This window comes from Eublepharis macularius, chromosome 12 (genome assembly GCF_028583425.1).
Source record: "Eublepharis macularius isolate TG4126 chromosome 12, MPM_Emac_v1.0, whole genome shotgun sequence".
NCBI lineage: Eukaryota > Metazoa > Chordata > Lepidosauria > Squamata > Eublepharidae > Eublepharis > Eublepharis macularius.
Genome location: NC_072801.1, coordinates 47917561 through 47938245, shown reverse-complemented (window position 1 = coordinate 47938245; position 20685 = coordinate 47917561). Strand labels below are relative to the sequence as shown.

At 46.0% G+C, this 20685-nt stretch overlaps 1 protein-coding gene across 1 annotated transcript in view; it reads left to right on the top strand.

Moving 5' to 3' along the window:
* SYT3 (synaptotagmin 3) overlaps positions 1-20685 on the top strand; it is a 28671-nt gene that overhangs the window by 7201 nt on the left and 785 nt on the right. Inside the window, exons 5-8 of the mRNA XM_054994765.1 lie at positions 12751-12871; positions 14570-14741; positions 16502-16631; positions 18222-18341. Of these exons, the coding sequence (XP_054850740.1) occupies positions 12751-12871; positions 14570-14741; positions 16502-16631; positions 18222-18308 (510 nt within the window). The 3' untranslated portion in view covers positions 18309-18341. The remainder of the gene's footprint in view (positions 1-12750; positions 12872-14569; positions 14742-16501; positions 16632-18221; positions 18342-20685) is intronic.

Here is a 20685-nt window from a genome sequence, read left to right as displayed (position 1 = left end):
TATCATTGTCCAGCATAGGCTCCAAGTAATGATGTGTTGAACCAGTTTCAGCTGAGAGCTGTATGTGACCACCAGTGGTGTTCTGTTGTTGTTTTGTTTGAGCCTATCTTGATATCATTCTGGCTTAGTCGATCCATTTCCTTATTACATCAGGTGAGTATTATAATTCCAACGTCTATTGTAGATCTTGCAGGTGACAGTCTCTGTCAGAGAGACTGGAATAGAGAGGCATGTCATTGTCTTGCTTAAGTTGCTGAAACTGTCCAGAAAAGACATTTCGTAGACAAAATGCTACTACTACAATGGCCCTGTCTCCACTAGCCACCTGCCTAGTCTCTGAGATTGGAGGTACCTGAAGAAGGACCTCTGCAGGAGATTTTAGAACTTGGACTGGATTTATAGAGGAGAAGGCAGGCTCCATCATGTGAAACAGAGCCACACTACACGAGACAAATTACACACATACGACATGTGAACACACTCATACGTGTTTCTAGTTCACTCTCACACCCCAGCCACACTGCATTCAATCTCTCTCTTCACACATGCTCAAACCTTCCTCTTTTCTGAGAGGGAGACTTGTTTACTCAATTGGACATATCAGGGAAAAACCACCGGGCTTCCTGGGGGGGAGGGTGCGAAAAAAGGAGGTACCACATCTCTTCTGAGATCTTGCAGTTCAGTCTACCAGGAAGCGGGGGGGGGGACATCTATGCAAAGGCAAACCCCACTTTTGGAGCCATGGCACGTTTCTTGCTGTCAGCAAGAATCAACTTTTTCATGCCTGTTTGTCCCCAGCCACCTCCGATCTCCATTATTCCCTATGGGGAAAACTATGGGGGCTCTCCAGGAGGATGGGGGTGACATTTTGCAAAATAAAGCTACAAAATTTTCAGAGGCCCTACTGCTAACTGTCCTCTAAAGACCCCCCAAGTTTCAGGGAAATTGGACCTTTGGGAGCCATTTTATGGCTCCTCAAAGAAGGTCCCCTCAGCCACCCATTTTTTTCCTATTGTGGAGAAAAACTGACAGCAAATGGGGAAACCCATAGATTGTGCCTTTCCCAGGGTCCAGTCTCCCTGAAACTTGGGGGAGGGTCTTTAGAGGACAGTTAGGAGTAGGTCCTCTGCAAATTCTGTGGATTTTGCTTGAAAAATGCCACCCCAGTCCCCTAGATAGCTCCCCTAGCTTTCCTATAGGGAACAATGGAGATTGGAGGTAGCTGGGGGCACCTTCTTTGGGGGCCCATAAAATGGTCGCCCGAAGTCCAATCTTCATGAAACTTCGGAGGTCTTTAGAGAACAACTAGGAGTAGGTCTCCAGCAAATTTGGTCCTAAAATACCACCCACAGACCCCTGGAAAACTCCGAATCGCATTTCCCATTGGAAACAATAATAATAATATTTGATTTATCTACCACCCTTCAGGGCAACTCCCCCCCCTTTTTTTATTGTACTGATGTATGCATTAATATTGCCTCCACATACAATCTATACTTCATGTACATATACATATAGAATAAATTTAGCTATCCATACATCCGATACAAGTTTGTTTCCCCCCTTTTGTTTTCCCCCTTCAGGGCAACTTAACACCCACTCAGGGCAGTTTACAAAGTATGTTATTATTATCCCCACAACAAACACCCTGTGAGGTGGGTGGGGCTGAGAGAGCTCCAGGAAACTTGTGACTAACCCAAGGTCACTCAGCTGGCTTCAACTGGAGGAGTAGGGAATCAAACCTGGTTCTCCAGATTAGAGTCCTACTGCTCTTAACCACTACACCAATGGCCAAATGTTACCCAGTTTGCTTGGTATTGCCAAGCCAAACTGAAGAATGAGTACCCCCATCTCGTCCTTTTCAGGTTCTTATATCAGGCATGTTTCTGAACTTTTGCTCAGATGCTTAATTGTGTTGCCACGAACTTTCTTCCCACCTCCTCCTTATCCCAAGCGAAGACGCTGCATGGAGAGAAGGGGGGAAGGAGGGTGTTGGAAGGAAGAGTAGGGAGGTGGCAGCGGCAACTAGAAAACAGGAGAGTTTAAAACATGCCAGATTAAAAGCAAAACAGTTTGTGTAAGCCAGATCTAAAGGCAAAAAGAGGAGAGAGGGAAGTGGAAGCCGCCTCACACCGGCGCTCTGCAATGGCAACTCGCCGATTATGACCGTGGACACTCGCAACCATGACAACACTAGCTACCTAGCATGTGCACGGACTAGTGCTAGAGGACACGTGTTCACTTAGGGTAAAATGGATATGGGCAGGTAGGAGCAGACATGATTCTAGACATTCGCATAGCCTCGTGTAATTCAGCTTGTCTAGTTCAGCTCTGAGTCTTGTGGTTTGAGAGTCTTTCTATTTTTCTTGGAAGTTGTAGCATTAGAGCAAGACTGCAGAGGTCGCTTGATCAATGAGGCAACTGAAGGCAAGCCCTGTCTCTCCTTTGACCTCAGTTTACCCAGTCTGTAGAATTAGACTGAAACGGAGGCTTGCCTCAGAAAGTGGCTGTTGTAAATAAATAAGGGCTCGGATCAGGGGATCTTCGGGTGGTTGAGCCTGTGGGCATTTCTGGAATTTACTACAAGCTCCACCTCAAAATGAGTGCCCTGCAACCAGTCAGTAAATATTGGGAGGCTCCAAGCTAAGTGTTTTCCTCTGATAGAGCCAACTGCTTCTCAGCGGGTGCTCCTTGCAGTCTCAGTGGCAATGCCGCCTGAGCACCTCCAGCACCAAGGAGGTGGAGGAAAGACAGGATTATCTCTTTGTGTTGGGGAAGAGTTGCTATTTGGCTTTGGTTCCAAGAGAAAGGGGAGGGTTTGCTCTCTGAGTGGCCAGCCTGGAGGCATCAGAAAATCTGCATCTGTGGTCCAGCTGAAAGCGCACGGCTGTAGAAATGCCTGCCTGGGATGAGCAATCCCTCAGCCTTTGGAGAGGGATGTGCCTTGTCCCCCCCCCCTACCTTCAAGACTCTTTGAATTTATCCCTGAGTCTTCAAAAGCAAGCAGGTCACCAAGAAAGATCATGGCAGGCACCCTGGCACCCATTGGTATCACATGGGGGATCACTGGCTTAAAGAGATGGCTTAAAAGCTGCCTTGGCCCAAGTTGGATGGTTGGTCTGTCTAGCAGCTGACATCCAGGGTCTCAGGAAGAGGAAGTTCATCTTGCAGCATCTGCTTCTCGAGATCCTTTAACTGAAGACGGCAGAGACTGAACCCCAGGACCTTGCGCAGGCAAGGCATGCGCTCTACGCCTGAGCAACAATACACCCCCAAAGATGTTGCACACTCCACAGTGCTATGGGAGCAGTAATGAACAGTGTGCTTGTAAAAGCATGATAGTGAGGTAGGGTATGAGGACTGTTTGCGAAGAAGAGCTGGTGGGCGAAGGTATTGTGCAAGATGTGAGTGCATGGGAGAGGAACTGCTTCTGACATCAGAGAGGGCACATAGAAGGTGCAGAGAATTTCAGGGAGCTGCAGAGAGCTCCTTTTCCTTTTGCTTATCCGCCCACCTGCATACCTGTCGGCTTCTCCCTGCACCCTTCCCCCCACGCCAACCGCTGTTTTCCCTTTGGGAGCTCAAAGAGACGTGGTTGGCGCAAATAGACTTGCTTCCCCCTCCCATGAATATTTTTAGCTGGTTTTGTTATTCATGAAATGGGTGGCTAATTAGGGCAGTCAGGTGTGAGGCAGCCACTTCCCCTCCCTTTCCCTGTACCTTGCAAGATCACCCCTTCTTCTCAGCCTTGCATTTCTTCCCCTGGTTGCACCAGCTGTTCAGATGAATCCCCCACCCTGCTTGATGCAAACCTGTAGTTGCTGTCTCTTCCCCCCTGCGCTGTCAAAGCCTTAGATGGAATGCAATTGTCATTGATCACGATCTTATTGCTAAGCTCCAGGAAATCAGCTGATTTTTCCGTTTTTGAGCGGTAGAACTTAAGAGGAGGAATGTAGGGAATGAGACTGTAATTGATTGCTCTAGAAGTTCTGTTAGCAGCGGAGAGGCTGATCCACAACCCAAATAAAGCCAGCTCAAGCCTGCTGGTGGTTCTAATAAGGCTAAATTTCAGGAGACAGTGTAGTATAGTGGTTAGAGTATCAATCTCAGGATCTGGGAGATCCAGGTCTGAATCCCCACTCTGCCATGGAAGTTCACTGGATGACCTTGGGTTAGTCACTCTGTCTCTCAGCCTAACCTACCTCACAGGGTGGCTGTTGTGGGGATAAAATGGAGGAAAGGAATACAACATTGTAAGCTGCTTTGGGTCGGGAGGAAAGCAGGGGGTAAGTATCTTAACAAACAAATAATGGGATATGTTGGATCTTAAGAGGGTATTTGAGTTGGGCAGGCCTAGAAGCTACGAGGTTGTATATATCAGAGTTCAGCTCAGCTTGTAAACCATGTTTTGCTTGGTCACCATTGGCAAGTAAGAGTCTCCCCTGGGTGACCAGACAAAGCAACTTCTGCAGACTCAGAGAGAATGAATAACTAACACAACATCTTACTATCATGGATCTGTCTGGCCAGAGGGATCCAAAATATGCAGGGTACCCAGTTTTTGAGGATGTGGTGTGCAAAACTGCTTTATTTTGAGAAGCGTTTGAACTGGTTTTCTAGCCTCTCCTTTTGAAACTCAATTTGAAGGGGCAGGGCTGGTCCCATGAATGTGTATGTCTGAGCATACCAGTTACTAACACACATAGTTCCTGCCAAGGAATAGATTGTTCAGATACGCAACTATATGTGTATGTTTTTATTTAATATTTTAAAAGGAAAGGTTCACAGTCCAGTTGAAGTTTTAAGCTCCTCTTTATGGCAAAGTTCAGCATTCACAGAACTCCCATGTGCTAAATCCAACAGACAAAAAACAGAGGCCCAAAGTGGCAAAGTGGTTCGAGTGTGATATTAGGGTCTGGAAGACCCAGGTTCAAATCCCTACTCTGCCAGGGAAGTTCAATGGGTGACCAAGATCCAGTCACTGGATCAAATGGAGGATCATACTGTAAGCTGTTTTGGGTCCCTATTGGGGAGAAACGAGGGGTGTAAATATCTAAATAAATGATTAACTTTGATTAGATTATGCCCCAAGTTCCTAGCCCTCATGGTGTCTCTTTGAAAGAATGGTAGGGAAAATGTCTGCATTGGTAAATACGATTTTCACAAGGCTGCATTTTAGTGCCCTACACAGCTCCATGACTTGCCAAAGTAGGATAAAAATAGAAACGAAGGATTAACTGCTAAATATGGAACGTTTCTGCCAGTTTCCTTCATTTAAATATTTTGATGTGTCGCAGAACGTGGGTTACCTTCACACAGGCATTTGCTACTTTATTCATTTAGAGCAGAGCATGCACAAGGCTTGGATCACAGTTTTTCTCCCTCTGGTGATCAGAGGGACCTGGGATTAGGAGCAGAGAGGGTTTTCATGAACAAGCAGGAAAGGAAAAGCAATGTGACTTGCTCTTTAGAAGAGTCTATATCCTTATCTATATCTAGAAGAGTCTATATCCTAGATCTATATCACTGTGACACTGAGAGATCTCTGTCTTTTGGTGCTACACCTCTGAAGATGCCAGCCACAGCTGCTGGCGAAACGTCAGGAACTACAGTGCCAAGACCACGGCAATACAGCCCGGAAAACCCACAACAACCATCAGTCTATATCCTTGTCTCCTCTGAGAAAGATGAGAATGATGTTGCCCCAATACTTCCAAGATGTCATAGAAGTCCTACCTTGCCACAGTGGTGCAGCATGTAGCTGAAATGCAGTTGATCAATGCACGTGGTCCGGAGAGCATCAAACAGCACCTTCTCCATGTGCAGCATTGTAGAGATTAAAAGCTTGTTGACAGCCTGACTGAGTCTTCTGTCCAGACTAGGGTTGCTGACAGCCTGGAGGAAAAATATGCCCTGTCTCTTTAATAGGATGTGAAGTTAATTACCTCCATGGCATGAAAAGCTTTAACTGCCCCTTTCCACACCTTAAAGGAGCAGGACATTTCCTCCCAGTTCTGCTGGCAACCCCAGTCCAAACAGAGAAACTGGGGGAGAATCGGTGGGTAAAGTTGATATTTTGCATGGAGAAAGGCCCAGGTTCAGTCCCTGGCATGTCAAGTTGAATGGATCAGGTAATTGGTGATGGAAAGAATTGTGCTGTCTGCCCGTCAGAGTATTCCCTGTGGCCAGACAGAGAAGGCCACAAGCAGGTTGTACTGGCAACACATCTGTCAGTCAGATGCTTCCTGGCACCTATCAGTCAGACAAACCATCGGAAAACTTCTGAACATGAAGACCTTGTTCAGTTCATGGCTAGCCAGAGACTTATATTCAACTCTCTTTTAAATCCTCTTTCTTGTAGCAATGAATTCCACAGGTCAACTACCAGTGGTGTGCAGTAGCTCTTTCTTTTGTTCGTCTTTAATCTGCTGCCAGCCACTTGCATTGGGTGAGAGGCCCTCTCTGCCATTTCTCATAGAAGGAATACAGTCTCACTTTGCAGGGCTGTTGTTAAGGAGTACTGAGACCGTTTAGATATGTAAAAACTGTAAACACTACAAATGTGCTCTGGAAGTGCCAGGGATCGTTATTGCGGCTACGAAATCTGATACTGCTTTAGGGCTGGTTGGTTTTTTTTGTTTCTTCCTTCAAGTCAAGTGTGTGATTTATGAATGGGTGAGGGAAGGAAAATGCCAGAAGGAGCTTGAATTCTAGCAAGCCCTACTCTTCGGCTGTATTCCTGCCCACAGTCTCTCCTTTTGCTGATGCCAGTAAGGTGCCGAGGCCAGAGGGTTAGATGGCCTGTCCAGATTGCAGACCTGCTGTGGAGACCAGCTGACTGGAATGCCCCAAAGTCACTCCTTGTTGGGCAGCAACACCTTCTGGGATAATGTTATGATACTAGGTGATTTTAAAAAAGGGGTACATACTGAAAAAATGAGATCCAGAAACTATTACAGCAGCCACTGGAATACGTTTTTCTCTCGTATCTTGTGAAGAAGATCTGGCCTTGAACAATTGTGTGACAGGCAGAAATTTAACAAGTAAAGCTTTCCTCTTTTAGCATGCCAACCCTTTGGGGTTCTATGACAACACATAAAGAGTAGCCACTGGGAGGTGTATGAATTGGAACCATGGGGTTGGATCCAGCTAGCTTTTTTCACTCAGTCTCACTCTATTCCCTTACTACAGATCCTCCTCCACATGATTTTGTCCCTAGAGGTCCTATAATCCCCAGCACAGCCTTTTTGGTACGCAAAGGAGATCATGCCTGTCTTTTTCACCCAAGGAAAATTACACCACTGATCCTGGGGAAGGGCAGTTAATTCTTCCCTTTGCACCATTTCCCTACCTGAAAATGACTCATCCTGCCCCATACGACTTTTAGCTCTGATTGGGAAAAAAATGTATGGGTGCTCATTTTATACCTGTACTTTAAAGACCTTAGCAGATCTTGAACTCAGGGCCTGAAGCATGGCTGGCAAGGATTTTGCCTAGCATTGGGGATCAAGAAGAGTCGCTGGACATGAAAAACTAAGATGCTTTCCTTCTACTTCTGCAGCAAGTCAGGAATATACCTTTACTGTAGAGGTAAAATTTCACAACCTTCCCAGTCTCACCTCTGCAGGAGGGAAATCTGGTCAGTTTTACTGCTACTGTTTTACAGCCTTTGTATAGATAAAGCATGCAAACAAAATGGGTAAGAGGAGACATCTATGACAGGAAATAGAGCCACGGATAGGGACGTCGTTAATAAACTTCTTTGCAGTTGTTCTTACCCCTGCAGGCAGCTTGATATTAGGGTGTATGCTAAATGTCAGCATGGTTTAGCGGTTAGAGTTTTGGACTAGGATTTGGCAGATTGAGGTTCGAATCCCCCGATCTGTCATGGAAGCATTGACCATCAACTTCACTGAATGACTTTGGGCCACTCTCTCTCTCTGTCTTTGCCTTTCCTATCTCACAGGATTGTTGTGGGGATAAAATGAATGAGGGAAATGGTGTATGCTGCCTTGAGGCTCCTTGGGAGAGGATCAAAATGAATTCAGTAAATTAAACAAGTATGTGTGTATTGCAAAGGGAGGAGAATAACGTAAGCCAATTTGGGACTCCCATTGGGGAGAAAAGGGGGGTATAAATGAACTACGTAAATGAATAGGTTATGCTACCCTCCACTGGGGATGTCAGTACAAATCTCAGCCTACATCTCTGCCTCTTAGGGTACCCACTTGTAGCGCAAACCCTTCCTCCCTTTCTTCTCTTCCAACTCTCCCTTCCTGCTTTCGTTGAGTCCATGTGCCGTCATGCTCTTCAACCCCACTCTTGCTCAATTTCTCGGCCTTGGGCTCCAGTGGGATTTAGCCCGGCTGACGTCCAGCTAAGTCTTTGCCTGTCCCATAACGAGTGAGTTGGCAAAGCAGACCAAAGAGCTTGGGGAAAGGGGGGAGGGAAGAGGGGAGGGAAAGGAGGGGGGAAGCTTTATTAATATTGATGAGGCTGCAAATGGCACTGAGCTGGTAAAAGGGCATAAAATATTCACGCAGGAAACAACTCGCCGCCTGGTAACATGGGGAGGCTTGGCACCCTCTTTCCCCCCCCCCTGGCCAGCAGCTAAAATTCCTGACTTGCCCTCACCCCCATCCCTTTGGTGTGTTTGTCTGTTTATCTGTTTAGATATTTCCACCCCTGCTTTCCTTGCCAGAGGGGCCCAAAGCAGTTTACAACATTGTTCTCCCCTTCTCCATTTTATTCTCACCCAAATAACCCTATGAGGTAGGTTAGGCTGAGAGAGAGTGACTGGCCTTAGGTTACCCAGCAAACCTCCATGGCAGAGTGAGCATTTGAACCTGAGGGCCAAGCTAGAAGTGATGAGTTACACTTGAAATGGCAAGTGAACACACTCACGTGTGTTCCTCCCTGTTCACTTGCACTCCACTTGCACTCCACTCAATCACGTGGTGTATACAGTGGGCTAGTCACGGCTCTCTGGAGCTCTCTCAGCCCCACCCACCTCACAGGGTGTTTTGTTGTGGGGATAATAATGACATACTTTGTAAACCGCTCTGAGTGGGCATTAAGTTGTCCTGAAGGGCGGTATATAAATCAAATGTTACTATTATTATAAAATAGCCACTGTATACACCACATATTCTGTCCAAAGAATTCTGTTCTACAGCCTCTTTTCTAAGGCTTCGTTCTCCCTGAGGTGGGTTAAATTAGCATCTAGGTTGAACTCCTTCAAACTGCAGGTGCAGGCACACATAATTCCTCCATTTTTTTAAAAAAAAAAAGCTCCTCTAAAAAAATCTTTTCACGTAGATTAATAGAAGTCAGAGGCCGCCTCTACACGGTGAGGATTCTCTGATTTGTATTCATCATCACTGCAAAGGCAGAGGCATACGCATTGGCAACGGAACATCCACATGGGAATGTTCTGCATATTGTTCTCCATCAGCTGCCATTTTCCCTGCACCATGCCACTGGAGTGCTTTTTGAGGATTTTTTTTTCTTTTTGATTTGGTAATTGCTAAACCACTATAACTTTATAGTGCTGCGGCAATTACCATTTTTTTAAAGCCCTCAAAAAGCCCTTTAGTGATGCAGCAAAGAAAATGGTGCATCACTGTGTGGAGCTGAGGGAAGGAAAACGGCACCAGTTTAGAACGGAACCTTTGCAAATGTGTCCTTTCCCATCCAGTCCACACCATTATGTGCTTGGAATGCTCTCTTCTCAACAGGGTCATGGCAAACCAAGTTTGGGAAAGTGTAGTGAGGACAGAGAGCGGATGACAGGCAAGCACTGCTGTATGGATGCTTTTTTAAAAAGGCACTCCAGTTTGGGTGCCAAAGTGGAGAAAAACCTCTGCATGCAAGCAATCGCAGAAAAGAGCTTTAGCCTAATATCAGGCCTTCTCCCTGATATTTTGGATTTCTACTTGCAGGGATTTTTCCTGTACTGGGGGAGCATTCAACCATGTGAGTGCCCATCAATAATATGATATGAGAGAGCAAAGAGACTGGTTTATTCAGTGAAATATAAGCTGAAGACGTGTTTTGGAAAGAAAAGATTTTCTTTCCGTAGGACATAAATTTACAGTGCAATCCTAAGGAGAGTTACTCCAGTCTAAGCCCATTGATTCAGGGTTGCTGCTGGCGAGGGTTGTGGTTATTTTGATTGGGCAGTGTGGAAAATCAGCTAAAATGCATTTCCCCCATACTTTGAGCTGTCAACTCACCAACACATGGGGTTCTGTGACAGCACATCTGCTTTGCACTGTCGTGGGTTCAGTCCCCAGCATCTCCAATTACAGTTTTTGGTGGCTAGCTTTAGGAAATATCTTTGTCTGCTTGAGATTGCACAGAGCCATTGCTCTGCAGAGAAGACAGTACTAAACTAGCTAAACCAGTGGTCTGATTCACTATGCTGCAGCTTCATATGTTTGATTTAAAGGATAGTTAAAAGTATTCTTGCATATTGTATTCATGCCTTGTGAGATTTGGTGAGAATCCTTTGAAGAATTACAGTGTTCTGAAACATGGCAGGTCCCTGGTGTTTCTCAGAGTTAAAAATGCGAGAGCAAGGATTTGTTTTGCCTGGTACTGTCTGTAGGAGGAAGAGAAACACGGCAGGTTTTATCTTCTCAGGTAGAATCCATGTGCTGCTGAAAGCACTTTTCAACCCCTCCTCTGCAGTTGGGGGTCCTTGTGTGAAAAACAACTTCAAATGTGCAAGTATCTGGTTTCTGTGAAAAACAGGCCCTTGTGAAAGCTTTGCTTGGGGGAATTGGAATCCATCAGTGGCCAAGCAAGAAGGCTGATTTACAATCCCCTCTCAACCTTATGCGCTGTACAGTGCATATGTAATTTCAGACTTGGTTTTTCGGGTGGAAGACAATTAGGGTGGTGTGCGTATCATCACTTGTAAGTGACCGATGCATGCGTTCGCGTTTTAAAAAATTTGACAGACCTCAGAACCCTGTCCATTTATAAAAAGTAGATTGCGTGCCCGTGCAGCCCTGATTCAACCATTCAGCTTTGCTTACTTTCAAAGCCAAGCTACAAGAGACGAATGACACTTGCCTGGCAAGTGAACAGACTCACGTGTATTCCTCCCTGTTCACTTGCGATTCACTTGCGCTCCACTTGATCAAGTGGAGGGCAAGTGAACAGGGAGGAATACACGTGAGTCTGTTCACTTGCCAGGCAAGTGTCATTTGTCGCTTGTAGCTTGGCTCTCAGTAATCGAAATCCTCATCCCTTTGCTTTCAGTATCATTCTCTAGGAGAGCAATTGTGTCCTTTAAAAATCCATATTTACTCCTTTAAAAAGCTGACAGAATAGGGAGTCTGGTTTTGAGCAGCATAGCCAAGTAGGAGTTGAAGGATTGCCTCTCCTTTCCAAGAGGCTCTGATCCTAAATCATGTTTAGAGCCATGCATGTATACAGTAGTTTCACCTTTTGCACGTGGACAGAGTTCCGTGATCTTTTTAAAATCCTGTGTATTTTTTCATGTCAGAGAAAATCAAACAATTGGGGCTAGTTGATAGCACCAGAATAAATCCACTTTTATGGAAGAAGTAATATTCTGAATAAACACAAATGACTGGTTAATAATAATGTATTAATATGCTGATTAAATCAGGTATTTATTTATATTGAAATGAAATCTAAATTAGGAGATATATATATTTTCCTTATGTAGGGTTTTTAAAAAAAAATTCTTGCATCAGTTCCTGATCTGCAGTTGGGTTTGGTTGTTGGATAATTATATATGTTTAAAATCTTGTTCTCTGTGTAATGGGAACACATTAATCCGCTTGGGTAGCAGAGGAGGGAGCTGGACAAAACGGCCAGGAAGGACATTATGCAAATATTGGGTGATGGGTATGCATTTGAATTGACGAAGAGGCAGTGTGTTTTCTCGGGGTGTGAGGGGTGAGTCCTGCGTTGCTCCGCATCAGTCTTGGAAAGATGTGGTCTCCCTGTGACAAAACTCTTAAGATTCACCCACTGAGGGGGAATATCCGTTTCCCACTTAGGGAGAATTCATGTGTTTAGTATGAGCTCATGGGCTGGATCCTGTCAACTTTTCTGCTGGTGAAAAGGAGAGAAGCCTTTGACCACCCAAAAATCTTTACTGCTGATCATGGGACCTGCATGGACAAAAGCCACGTGGCCTGTGGTAAGGAGTGGAATTGGGTGAGATTGAGCAAAAAAGATGGCTGGATCCTCTCATGGTGGGGGAGGAATAGGTGTGCCTTACTTGCTCCTCCTCCCACCAGCTATCTGGGGTACAGCCACCGCTCAAGCTCTGCCCTTTTCCTTGTCTACCTGGGGCTTCACCTGCAGATAGGGCTCTGGGCACGGGCATAGGATGTGTGCTCCTAGCTCCGACCCCATGTTCTCTTGCCTGCTATCTAGCCTAGCCCATCCAGGAGTCTCTAGCCTTCACATGGGAAAAGCAGCCAAGCAGGAAGGAAGGTGAGAATTCTCGACCACAGTCTGAGATCTTTAAAAAGAAAGCACACTTTAGTCACTAGAGCACCCCGAAATGATAATGTGGGATGGGGGCTGTACTGAGATGGGAAGTAAGGCAATAGTGAGTTAAAAGCCTGGCTGGATTTGACCCACTGTGTTGAGCAGTGCAGCCAGCACAACTGCCCCGTTTCTGGAGCTTTCTTCTCTGCCAAGTACCTTTTCATTGTAAACCTTCAAGCACCCTGACTAAGTTTTTTTTTAAATCTCTCATAGGAAAAAGCAGATCTAGGGGAGCTGAATTTCTCCCTCTGTTACCTGCCCACCGCTGGGCGTCTCACCGTCACCATCATCAAGGCCACCAATCTCAAAGCCATGGACTTGACTGGCTTCTCTGGTGAGTGGAGAGGGAAGCACGTATGTGAGGAGAGTTCTCTGTTTTGATTAGAGAGGTTAGTGTCTTAGGGTTGGCATCCAACCGTGAGGCTCCAGAAGTGGGTTGTTCAAGAGACATCATTGCTGGTAATGGCATTGGGCCTGTGGGGAGCCTGAGGAAGAAATGGACAAGGAAGATGGTGAGTAAAATGAATGCTGGAAACCTGACCTGAGGGTGGGGTGTAGGTTGACTGGGTGGAACCCACGATGAGCGAGGGAAATGCTGAGGATTTGTGCTTGTTGTGGCTTGATCTCCTGATGAGTGAGACAGCATCTGGACCTGTCAGTGAGACGAAATCTTATCATGGATAGAACACAAAAGGTGATTGGTGAGAAGCAAAAAGGGAGGGCAGGGCAAGTTCATCAGCTGTTGCCACACCTGGCACACTAACCACCTTTTCTATCATAGATCAGGAGGAGTGGGCTTTCAGGAGATGGAACATAATGAAGTTTCTGGTGCAATATGGACCTTTGAGAGTAGGCTGAACTGTTCAAAGTAGAGTGTAAAGGTCAAGTGGGAAAGACGACCCTTTGTGAGAGAGATATCAGGCGGGGGTGGGGGACAAAGAGAGAATGGTCGGTCATGACAAGGAAAGCCAGCTGCCCAGCAACCCACACCCTGAGGCTCCTAGGACAAGGCCTGTGACATCAAGAACATGGAGTAGCCGTACTAATGGCAGTGCTTCCACACAACCCAAGGAATTGTGCCACGGGATATCCGTGATCATGTCTACTCAGAATTCTGTGCCTCTGAAAAGATGGGCTAAAAAATCTATGGAAATGAATTATATACTATGTGTAAAATATAGTTATTTAGTGCCAGATGACAGCTTCTCATTCCAATCCCCATGGGAAGGCATACATGGAAGCTTTACAGCCAAACTGCCTGTTATCATTTTTAAGGTGTAGTGTCTGTGTTCCCTGTACCTGACTTTGACTCGAACAGTCACACATCAGGTTTGAGGGAACTTGTTTCAGACGAGTGTGGGGCACCCTTGAGAGGTGGGATGGACTGGACAGAGTCTTGATTCTGGGGAAAGGTCAATGGCTACTGTCCACTGAACAAATATTTGGCTGCCGCCAATCCTTTTGAGGCCCAGAGTAACTTGTTTCTGCTTCTCGAGGTCCTGCTGCCATCCCTTCACACCTTCAACCCTAAGTTTGCTTTATGCATGCCGTAGAATGAGGTGTTGAAATCCTGAGGTGATAAAATGAACTTACACCCCTTCAAGCTGCAGTCTTGGGGGGAGGTTTCCATTTTTCAATGTTCCCCATGTTAAAAGCTTCCTGAAAGCAAAGGAACTGACGAGTTCAGAGAATAACACTGTGCTCTATTAAAAATGTACTTATTGTATTTACAACATTTAGATCCCACCTTTTTACTCAACCAAAACCACAAAAAAATGGGCATCCCCCTCCATCTGCATCCTAGAATTGATGATGGAGGAAGTAGATTGCCTTTGCTAGGCAACCACAGGTCATGTTCTCCAAAGGTCAATACTTCCTCTAGTTGCCTAGCAACCAAAAGATCCATGCCTATCTCGGGCCAGCAAGGGCTGAAACTGCAACCACAGTAATGATGTCCACAGGTAGGAATGGTAAGATGGATCCATGGGGATCTGTGCTCTGTAATTTGGACCCTTTCTCCACCTCTCTTCAGATCCCTATGTTAAGGCATCCCTCATGTGTGAAGGGAGGAGGCTGAAGAAACGCAAGACGTCCATCAAGAAGAACACGCTCAACCCCAGTTACAATGAGGCCCTTGTCTTTGACATCCCCCAGGACAGCATGGAGCATGTCAGCATCACGTTGGCAGTCATGGATTATGACTGGTGAGTCGCACATGTCTGCTACACCATCTCCATCCACAGAGACTGGAGTCCCCAGTATGTGACATGCCAAATGAGTATCTGGCCCCGCCACGCTGCACAGAAGGCTCAGTTTTGGTTCCTTGAAATACAGCCAATCTATAAGGTCCCTAGGACACTGGCCTTCTAAGAGTGTCAAGTGTCATTGAGATCCAAGCAGAGAGATGCTGGGGGTCCGGACCATGAAATGGGAAGGGAGGCCAACATGTGGCTCCTGAACTTTCTGTGTAAAACAGGGAACCCAGTGAATACAGGGAGCAGTTGGGTTGAGATGGGGATTCTTTCCCAGCAAAGATAATGGGAGTCAAAGCTAGAATTTCTACTTTTTTTCAAGAGGGTCAAACTACATGTTAGTGTTTTTAAATAATTGTGCCTGGGTTCCCTGGACCTCAATTCAGGTTCCCTCCTGCCTACTTCCCTCCTGCCTCCCTCCCTACTTTTAAAAAAAAGAAGCGAGAGCCCAAACAGGCTCACAACGGCGCTCCGGAGGGAGGAAGGGCTCCTGCCTTCCCTCCAAGCCATTTTCCCATGCCAAAACAGTATTGGGGGTGGTGTTTCCCTTTTTTGTCTTGGTCCATATGCACAGAATATTCCACATGGAGCAACAAAAACAGGGAAATAACCCCTCCCCTCAGTGCTGTGTCCGCACAAGACTTGAGACAGAAGACCTGCCTTCCCCAGCAGTACTGTTCTGAGCTTGTTTGGCTTTTTAAAAGAAGCTATTCCCTGCAGCTGCTGCGTGGCTGTGGGGAACCTGAGTTGGGCCCAAGGAACAAAGGCATAACTCTTTAAAAACACCCATGTTAAAAAGATGTTAGAAGGAGACTGAGACGTTCATGAGCCAATGTAGGAAGGGAGGCAACAATTCCTATCGAGGCATGGGGCATCAAACACAAGAGCCAGAAATCCTGAAAGAATGGCTAGAGTAGGTCTGTGCATGCTGTTTTGTGCTCCCCACTTCCCTAACGGGTAACAAGTTCCAGGAGCAGTGCTACTAGGTTTGGTTTCCTTTGGATGTAGGAGAAGTGGAGACTGGGAGTGCCTTATATAATATTGAACATATTTGCTAATAGACATGCAGAGCTTAACTGAAGGGAAATGAGGAAGGGTGGTGGGTCAAATGATGAGACCTCCCACTTCCCGCCCCACTGTCCCCATCCCCAAATGAGAGTCAGTGTGGTGTAATGGTTAGAGTGCACATCCCTACTCAACCATCAGCTGTGCTGAGTGACTTTGGGCCCTCCTGCTCACAGCCTCCTCTATCTCACAGGATTGTTATGGAGATGAAATGGATGAGGAAAACGGTGTCTGCTGCCTTGAGTTCCTTAGGAGAAGGGCAAGATCAAAAGGAATTCTATACATTAAACAAACATGTTGAAAAACAGGCCTCATTTAGTCTGATGACAGTGATGTATAGTGGTTAGAGTGTCAGACTAGGATCCCGTCAACCCCGGTTCAAATTCCCACTCTGCCATGGAAGCTCATGGGATTATCTTAGGCTAGTGGTACATTCTCAGCCTAACCTTCCTCACAGGGTTGTTGTAAGGATAAAATGGAAGAGGGGAGAATCCTGGAAGCTACTTTCGGTCCCCATTGTAGTATAATATAAAGTACGTACTTTTTTTAAAAAAATGTGGAGTCAGTATTGAGGTTCCCTTCCCTCCGGCTTTTCCTTTTTCTTTTTTGTGAGAGAATGGAAACTAGAATGATCTCTGTGTCCACAGCATTGGGCACAATGAAGTCATTGGAATGTGCCGAGTGGGCAGTGATGCCGAAGCGCCAGGGAGGGACCACTGGGCTGAGATGCTGGCAAATCCACGTAAACCCATCGAACACTGGCACCAGCTGGTGGAGGTGAGAGCATGTACAACAACAACAACAGAGATAAAGCACAGAAATCAGCAGGGAAAACCCCAGACACAGGAGGGAAATACTTGCAAAAATGTATATAGAATCACATGTATATTTGTAAAGTGAGAAGTGCTGATAGTGAATTAATATATCTCATACAAAAATACCTACAAAAACCTATGCATAAACAGCAATCTTCACAACATATATCAAACTTCCTCCAATTCTTCCAATGATCTCAAAACTATATCAATGCAAACAATACCATAAATATCACAGATACATATTCATAAGCATATAAAGATGGCCATTATTCCCATAGTCCAATGGAAAAATAATCCAATACATTCCCAGAAAATGGCCATCATTTGGTGGAGATTGCGCTGGGTGTAGACCTTTTCGGTCTGGGAATGTATTGGATATTTTCTCCGCCCTTGAAAAAGTTAGCATTACGAAACAGGTTGAGTGACCTGGCTTCCAATTGGGCGGGGGGGGGGGGAGGTCTGTACCCCCAGTTTGTAGTATCCGACCTGTAGAGAAAAAAAACAAAAAGGATATTAGGATATTACTCGTTACAGAGACTGTCACACTTACCTATTCGTCTGCAACCTACAGTGTCTGACACTTTAAGATTTCATTCCAGCAGCTCTACAAGAGGAGAGAAAGAAGATACGAGATGATGAATTTATTTTCTATTGGACTATGGGAATAATGGCCACCTTTATATGCTTATGAATATGTATTTGTGGTTCTGATATTTATGGGATTGTTTGCATTGATGTAGTTTTGCAATCATTGGAAGAATTGGAGGAAGTTTGATACATGTTATGATGATTGTTTATTTATGCATAGGATTTTGTAGATTTTTGGTATGAGATTTGTATGAGATATATTAATTCACTATCAGCACTTGTCATGTTACAGATATACATGTGATTCTATATACATTTTTGCATATATTTCCCTTGGGCATCTGGGGTTTCCCCTGCTGATTTCAGTGGAGGTGAGAGGGCTAGTAGGGGGAGCGAGTTCCTATGTAAAGAGCTTAGAGTGGGGAGCAGAAGCCTCTACAAGCCCTGGTTCATAGTGGCTTGAAAAAGAATGGGGCACCAGTACAAAGGTTCCCAACTGGCCGTTACAAAAATGTCCCTTAATAAAGGCTGAATGTGTAGAAGCTGAAGCTCTTCATAGCATGGAGGTAGATAACATCTCCTGAGAATTGTTGCCAATCAAACTGACATTTAAAGGGACAGCTAGAATGAGCAGTTTAAAAGGTGGCAACCCTAGCTAGTCTGGAGAAAGTGTGCCTTTTTTGGGTCATCAAAGGGGACCCCTCCTCTATTTTCCACCACCAGAGAAGCAGGTTGGATCCCACCCAATATGATTAGTCTAGGAATTATTTTGTTACAGGGAACAGGCTTGGATTTTATGGCTAGCTAGCAGAAAATAATGTTGTGCTTCCTTAGCCAAGCAACTGTTTGTGGACCCCTGGTTTGGGCTTTTTGGTTTCAGAGAAAGGTTCAAGGTGGGCTCTGGGAACTGGGATTTTGGGGGGGTCTTGTGCAAGGGGGAATTACTTTCTTCCTTCTCCAGGAGAAGACTTTGAACAGCTACATCAACAAGAACCCTCCAGCACGGGACAAGCCCAGCATTGTAGTCGAAAGTGTTCATTCGGACTAAGGCCATCATCTCCAGCACTTCACCACCAGGGATGTGAGTGCTTCTGGCAGCATGAGAGACACGTCTCCAGTTGGAGTGTACAGCATGGCTGCTCATAGAGCATTCTACCATTTTGACCCACACTCCTTTGCTTTGGCTGGTCAAACATCATGAACAAACCAAACTTGGTTTGCGATGAAAACAAGGCTGGGGTATTCTTGAGCTTCCCTCTCTACCTCCCTTTCTGGTGTGGGAAATCTTCATTCGAACCACAATTCATTGTTAATGCCTGAATCCGGGCAGATTGGGGTTTGTTTGTGTGTGTAAAGTACTGTCACATTGCAGCCAACATATGGTGACCCCTGCTAGGTCTTTCCAGGTAAGATACTAACAGAGGTGGTTTGCCATTGCCTGCCTTGCATAGTGCCCCTGGTCTTCCTTGGTAGGCTCCCATCCAAGTAACTAACCAGGGCTGGCCATACTTAGCTTCCAAGATCTAACAAGACTGGGCTGGCCTGTGCCGTCCAGGTCAGGGCTTCTTGTTTATTTGCCTGCAAACTGGAAATTTAACCCATGGTTTCAATCCATAGAATCATAGAGTTGGAAGGGGCTATACAGACCATCTAGTCCAACCCCCTGCCCAGTGCAGGATCAGCCTAAAGCATCTCTGACAAGCATAAGAGGTGGGGGCGGGGGAACCACGAGCTTGTTCTTATCCTGAACAAACTCTGATTTGTTCACTGTGCCTGAATGTGAGTGTGAGAAAGATGTCAAGTTGTAGCTGACTTATGATGACCCCATAGGGTTTTCTAGGCTAGAGACATTCAGAGGTGGTTTGCCATTGCCTGCCTCTGCATAGCAACCCTGGACCTCGTAGGTGGTCTCTCATCCAAGTACTAACCAGAGCAAACCCTGCTTAGCATCTCAGCTCTGACTAGCCTGGAACAGCCAGGTCAGAGATGACACCTGAATAGAGTTATAAACAGCTGGTGCCATGGCTGCCATGGCCTTTGGTTGACTTGCAGTTCCCCCATTGAACACTTGAGGGAGTCAGAGATAGCAACAACTGTCTCTTCTCTGGACTCTGGCAAAGGCAGCCGCTTGGGGGCCTGTCTCATTCTGCACTGAAAGCCATTGAAAATGCTGGCAGGAATGGAGCTGTTCTCTCTTGAGATCCCACAGCCATTCCAGAGCCCCCAAAGAATCCAGACAGCCCTTCTCTTTCTAGGGAGACCACAAGACCTCTGGTAGAGAGGCCCAGTTTCTAGAGACTTTTCTGTTTTTGAAATGGAAGACTGGGCTGAATCAGGGCTTGGGGGCAGGAACTGTACAAAAGCCCATGTGACAGTTGGCTTGTTGTTGTTGTTGTTTAGAAGGACAGAATTGGCTGCAGGGGAAGGGGGTGCTAAGCATTTTGCCGGTCCTCTCCAGAATGGCTTTTCCCACTTCAGGGTTCAAATGTGTGTCTGTGAACATGCATTTTTTAAAAAAGGGTCTTTTGGATCAGGGAAATAGTAGTGGGAAAGAACAGGGTTAAGTAAGCCTACCCCATCACTACTCTGCTTTCAGGGCTAAACTTGTTATAGGTTGGATCGGGGGTTCCTCAACATGATTCTCATTCCCTTCAGTCAGACAGAGGGGTGGAGCCTGGGTTTGGGAGGGCAGGGTTTGGGGAGGGACTTCTGTCAGGTATAATGCCATGGAGCCCACTTTCCAAAGCAACCCTTTTCTCCAGGGCAACTGACCTGTCATCTGGAGATCAGTTGTAATTCTGGGAGAACTCCAGGGTCCACCCGGAGGTTGGCAACCCTAGACAGAGAGCAATTGCATGAAACTAATTTCCCAACTGCCACATGGGTCCTATTCAGATCAGGGCTACAAAGGGAGGAGGGGCTTCAGTCCCCACCCCGTGCCATTTTCCCAAACTGAAATGGCCCCTGCAGGCAATAGTTGCCCTACACACACACACATGCACGCACGTATGCACATGTCAGACCCCTGCACCTCTTGGAAAACTAGTTCCCCACAGCAGCCATGGGACTGAGCAGAATAAGAGGTGGATCAAGGAAACCCCGACCCAACGTATAGCTTAGTTTGACCCAGGCTACAGCCAGGACCCTTCCCTTTGAGGGCTAAACTTCTCCAGAGTCCCTGCATCTTCGTTGGAAGAGGATGGGACAGACAGGTTCCTCCCCAAAGAATATACCATCAGATAAAGGAAAGAGAGAGCAGAAGAGGGCTCAGTGTGGGCAAGGCAGGAATGTGCAGTTACACCAAGGACTGCAATTCCACGTTAGTCTGTAGCAGTAAAATTGACCAGGGGTCCCATATTACCTTAAAGACGAGCATTTATTCCAGCATAAGCTCTCATGAGCCAGTCTTTATCAGGTGCATAAGG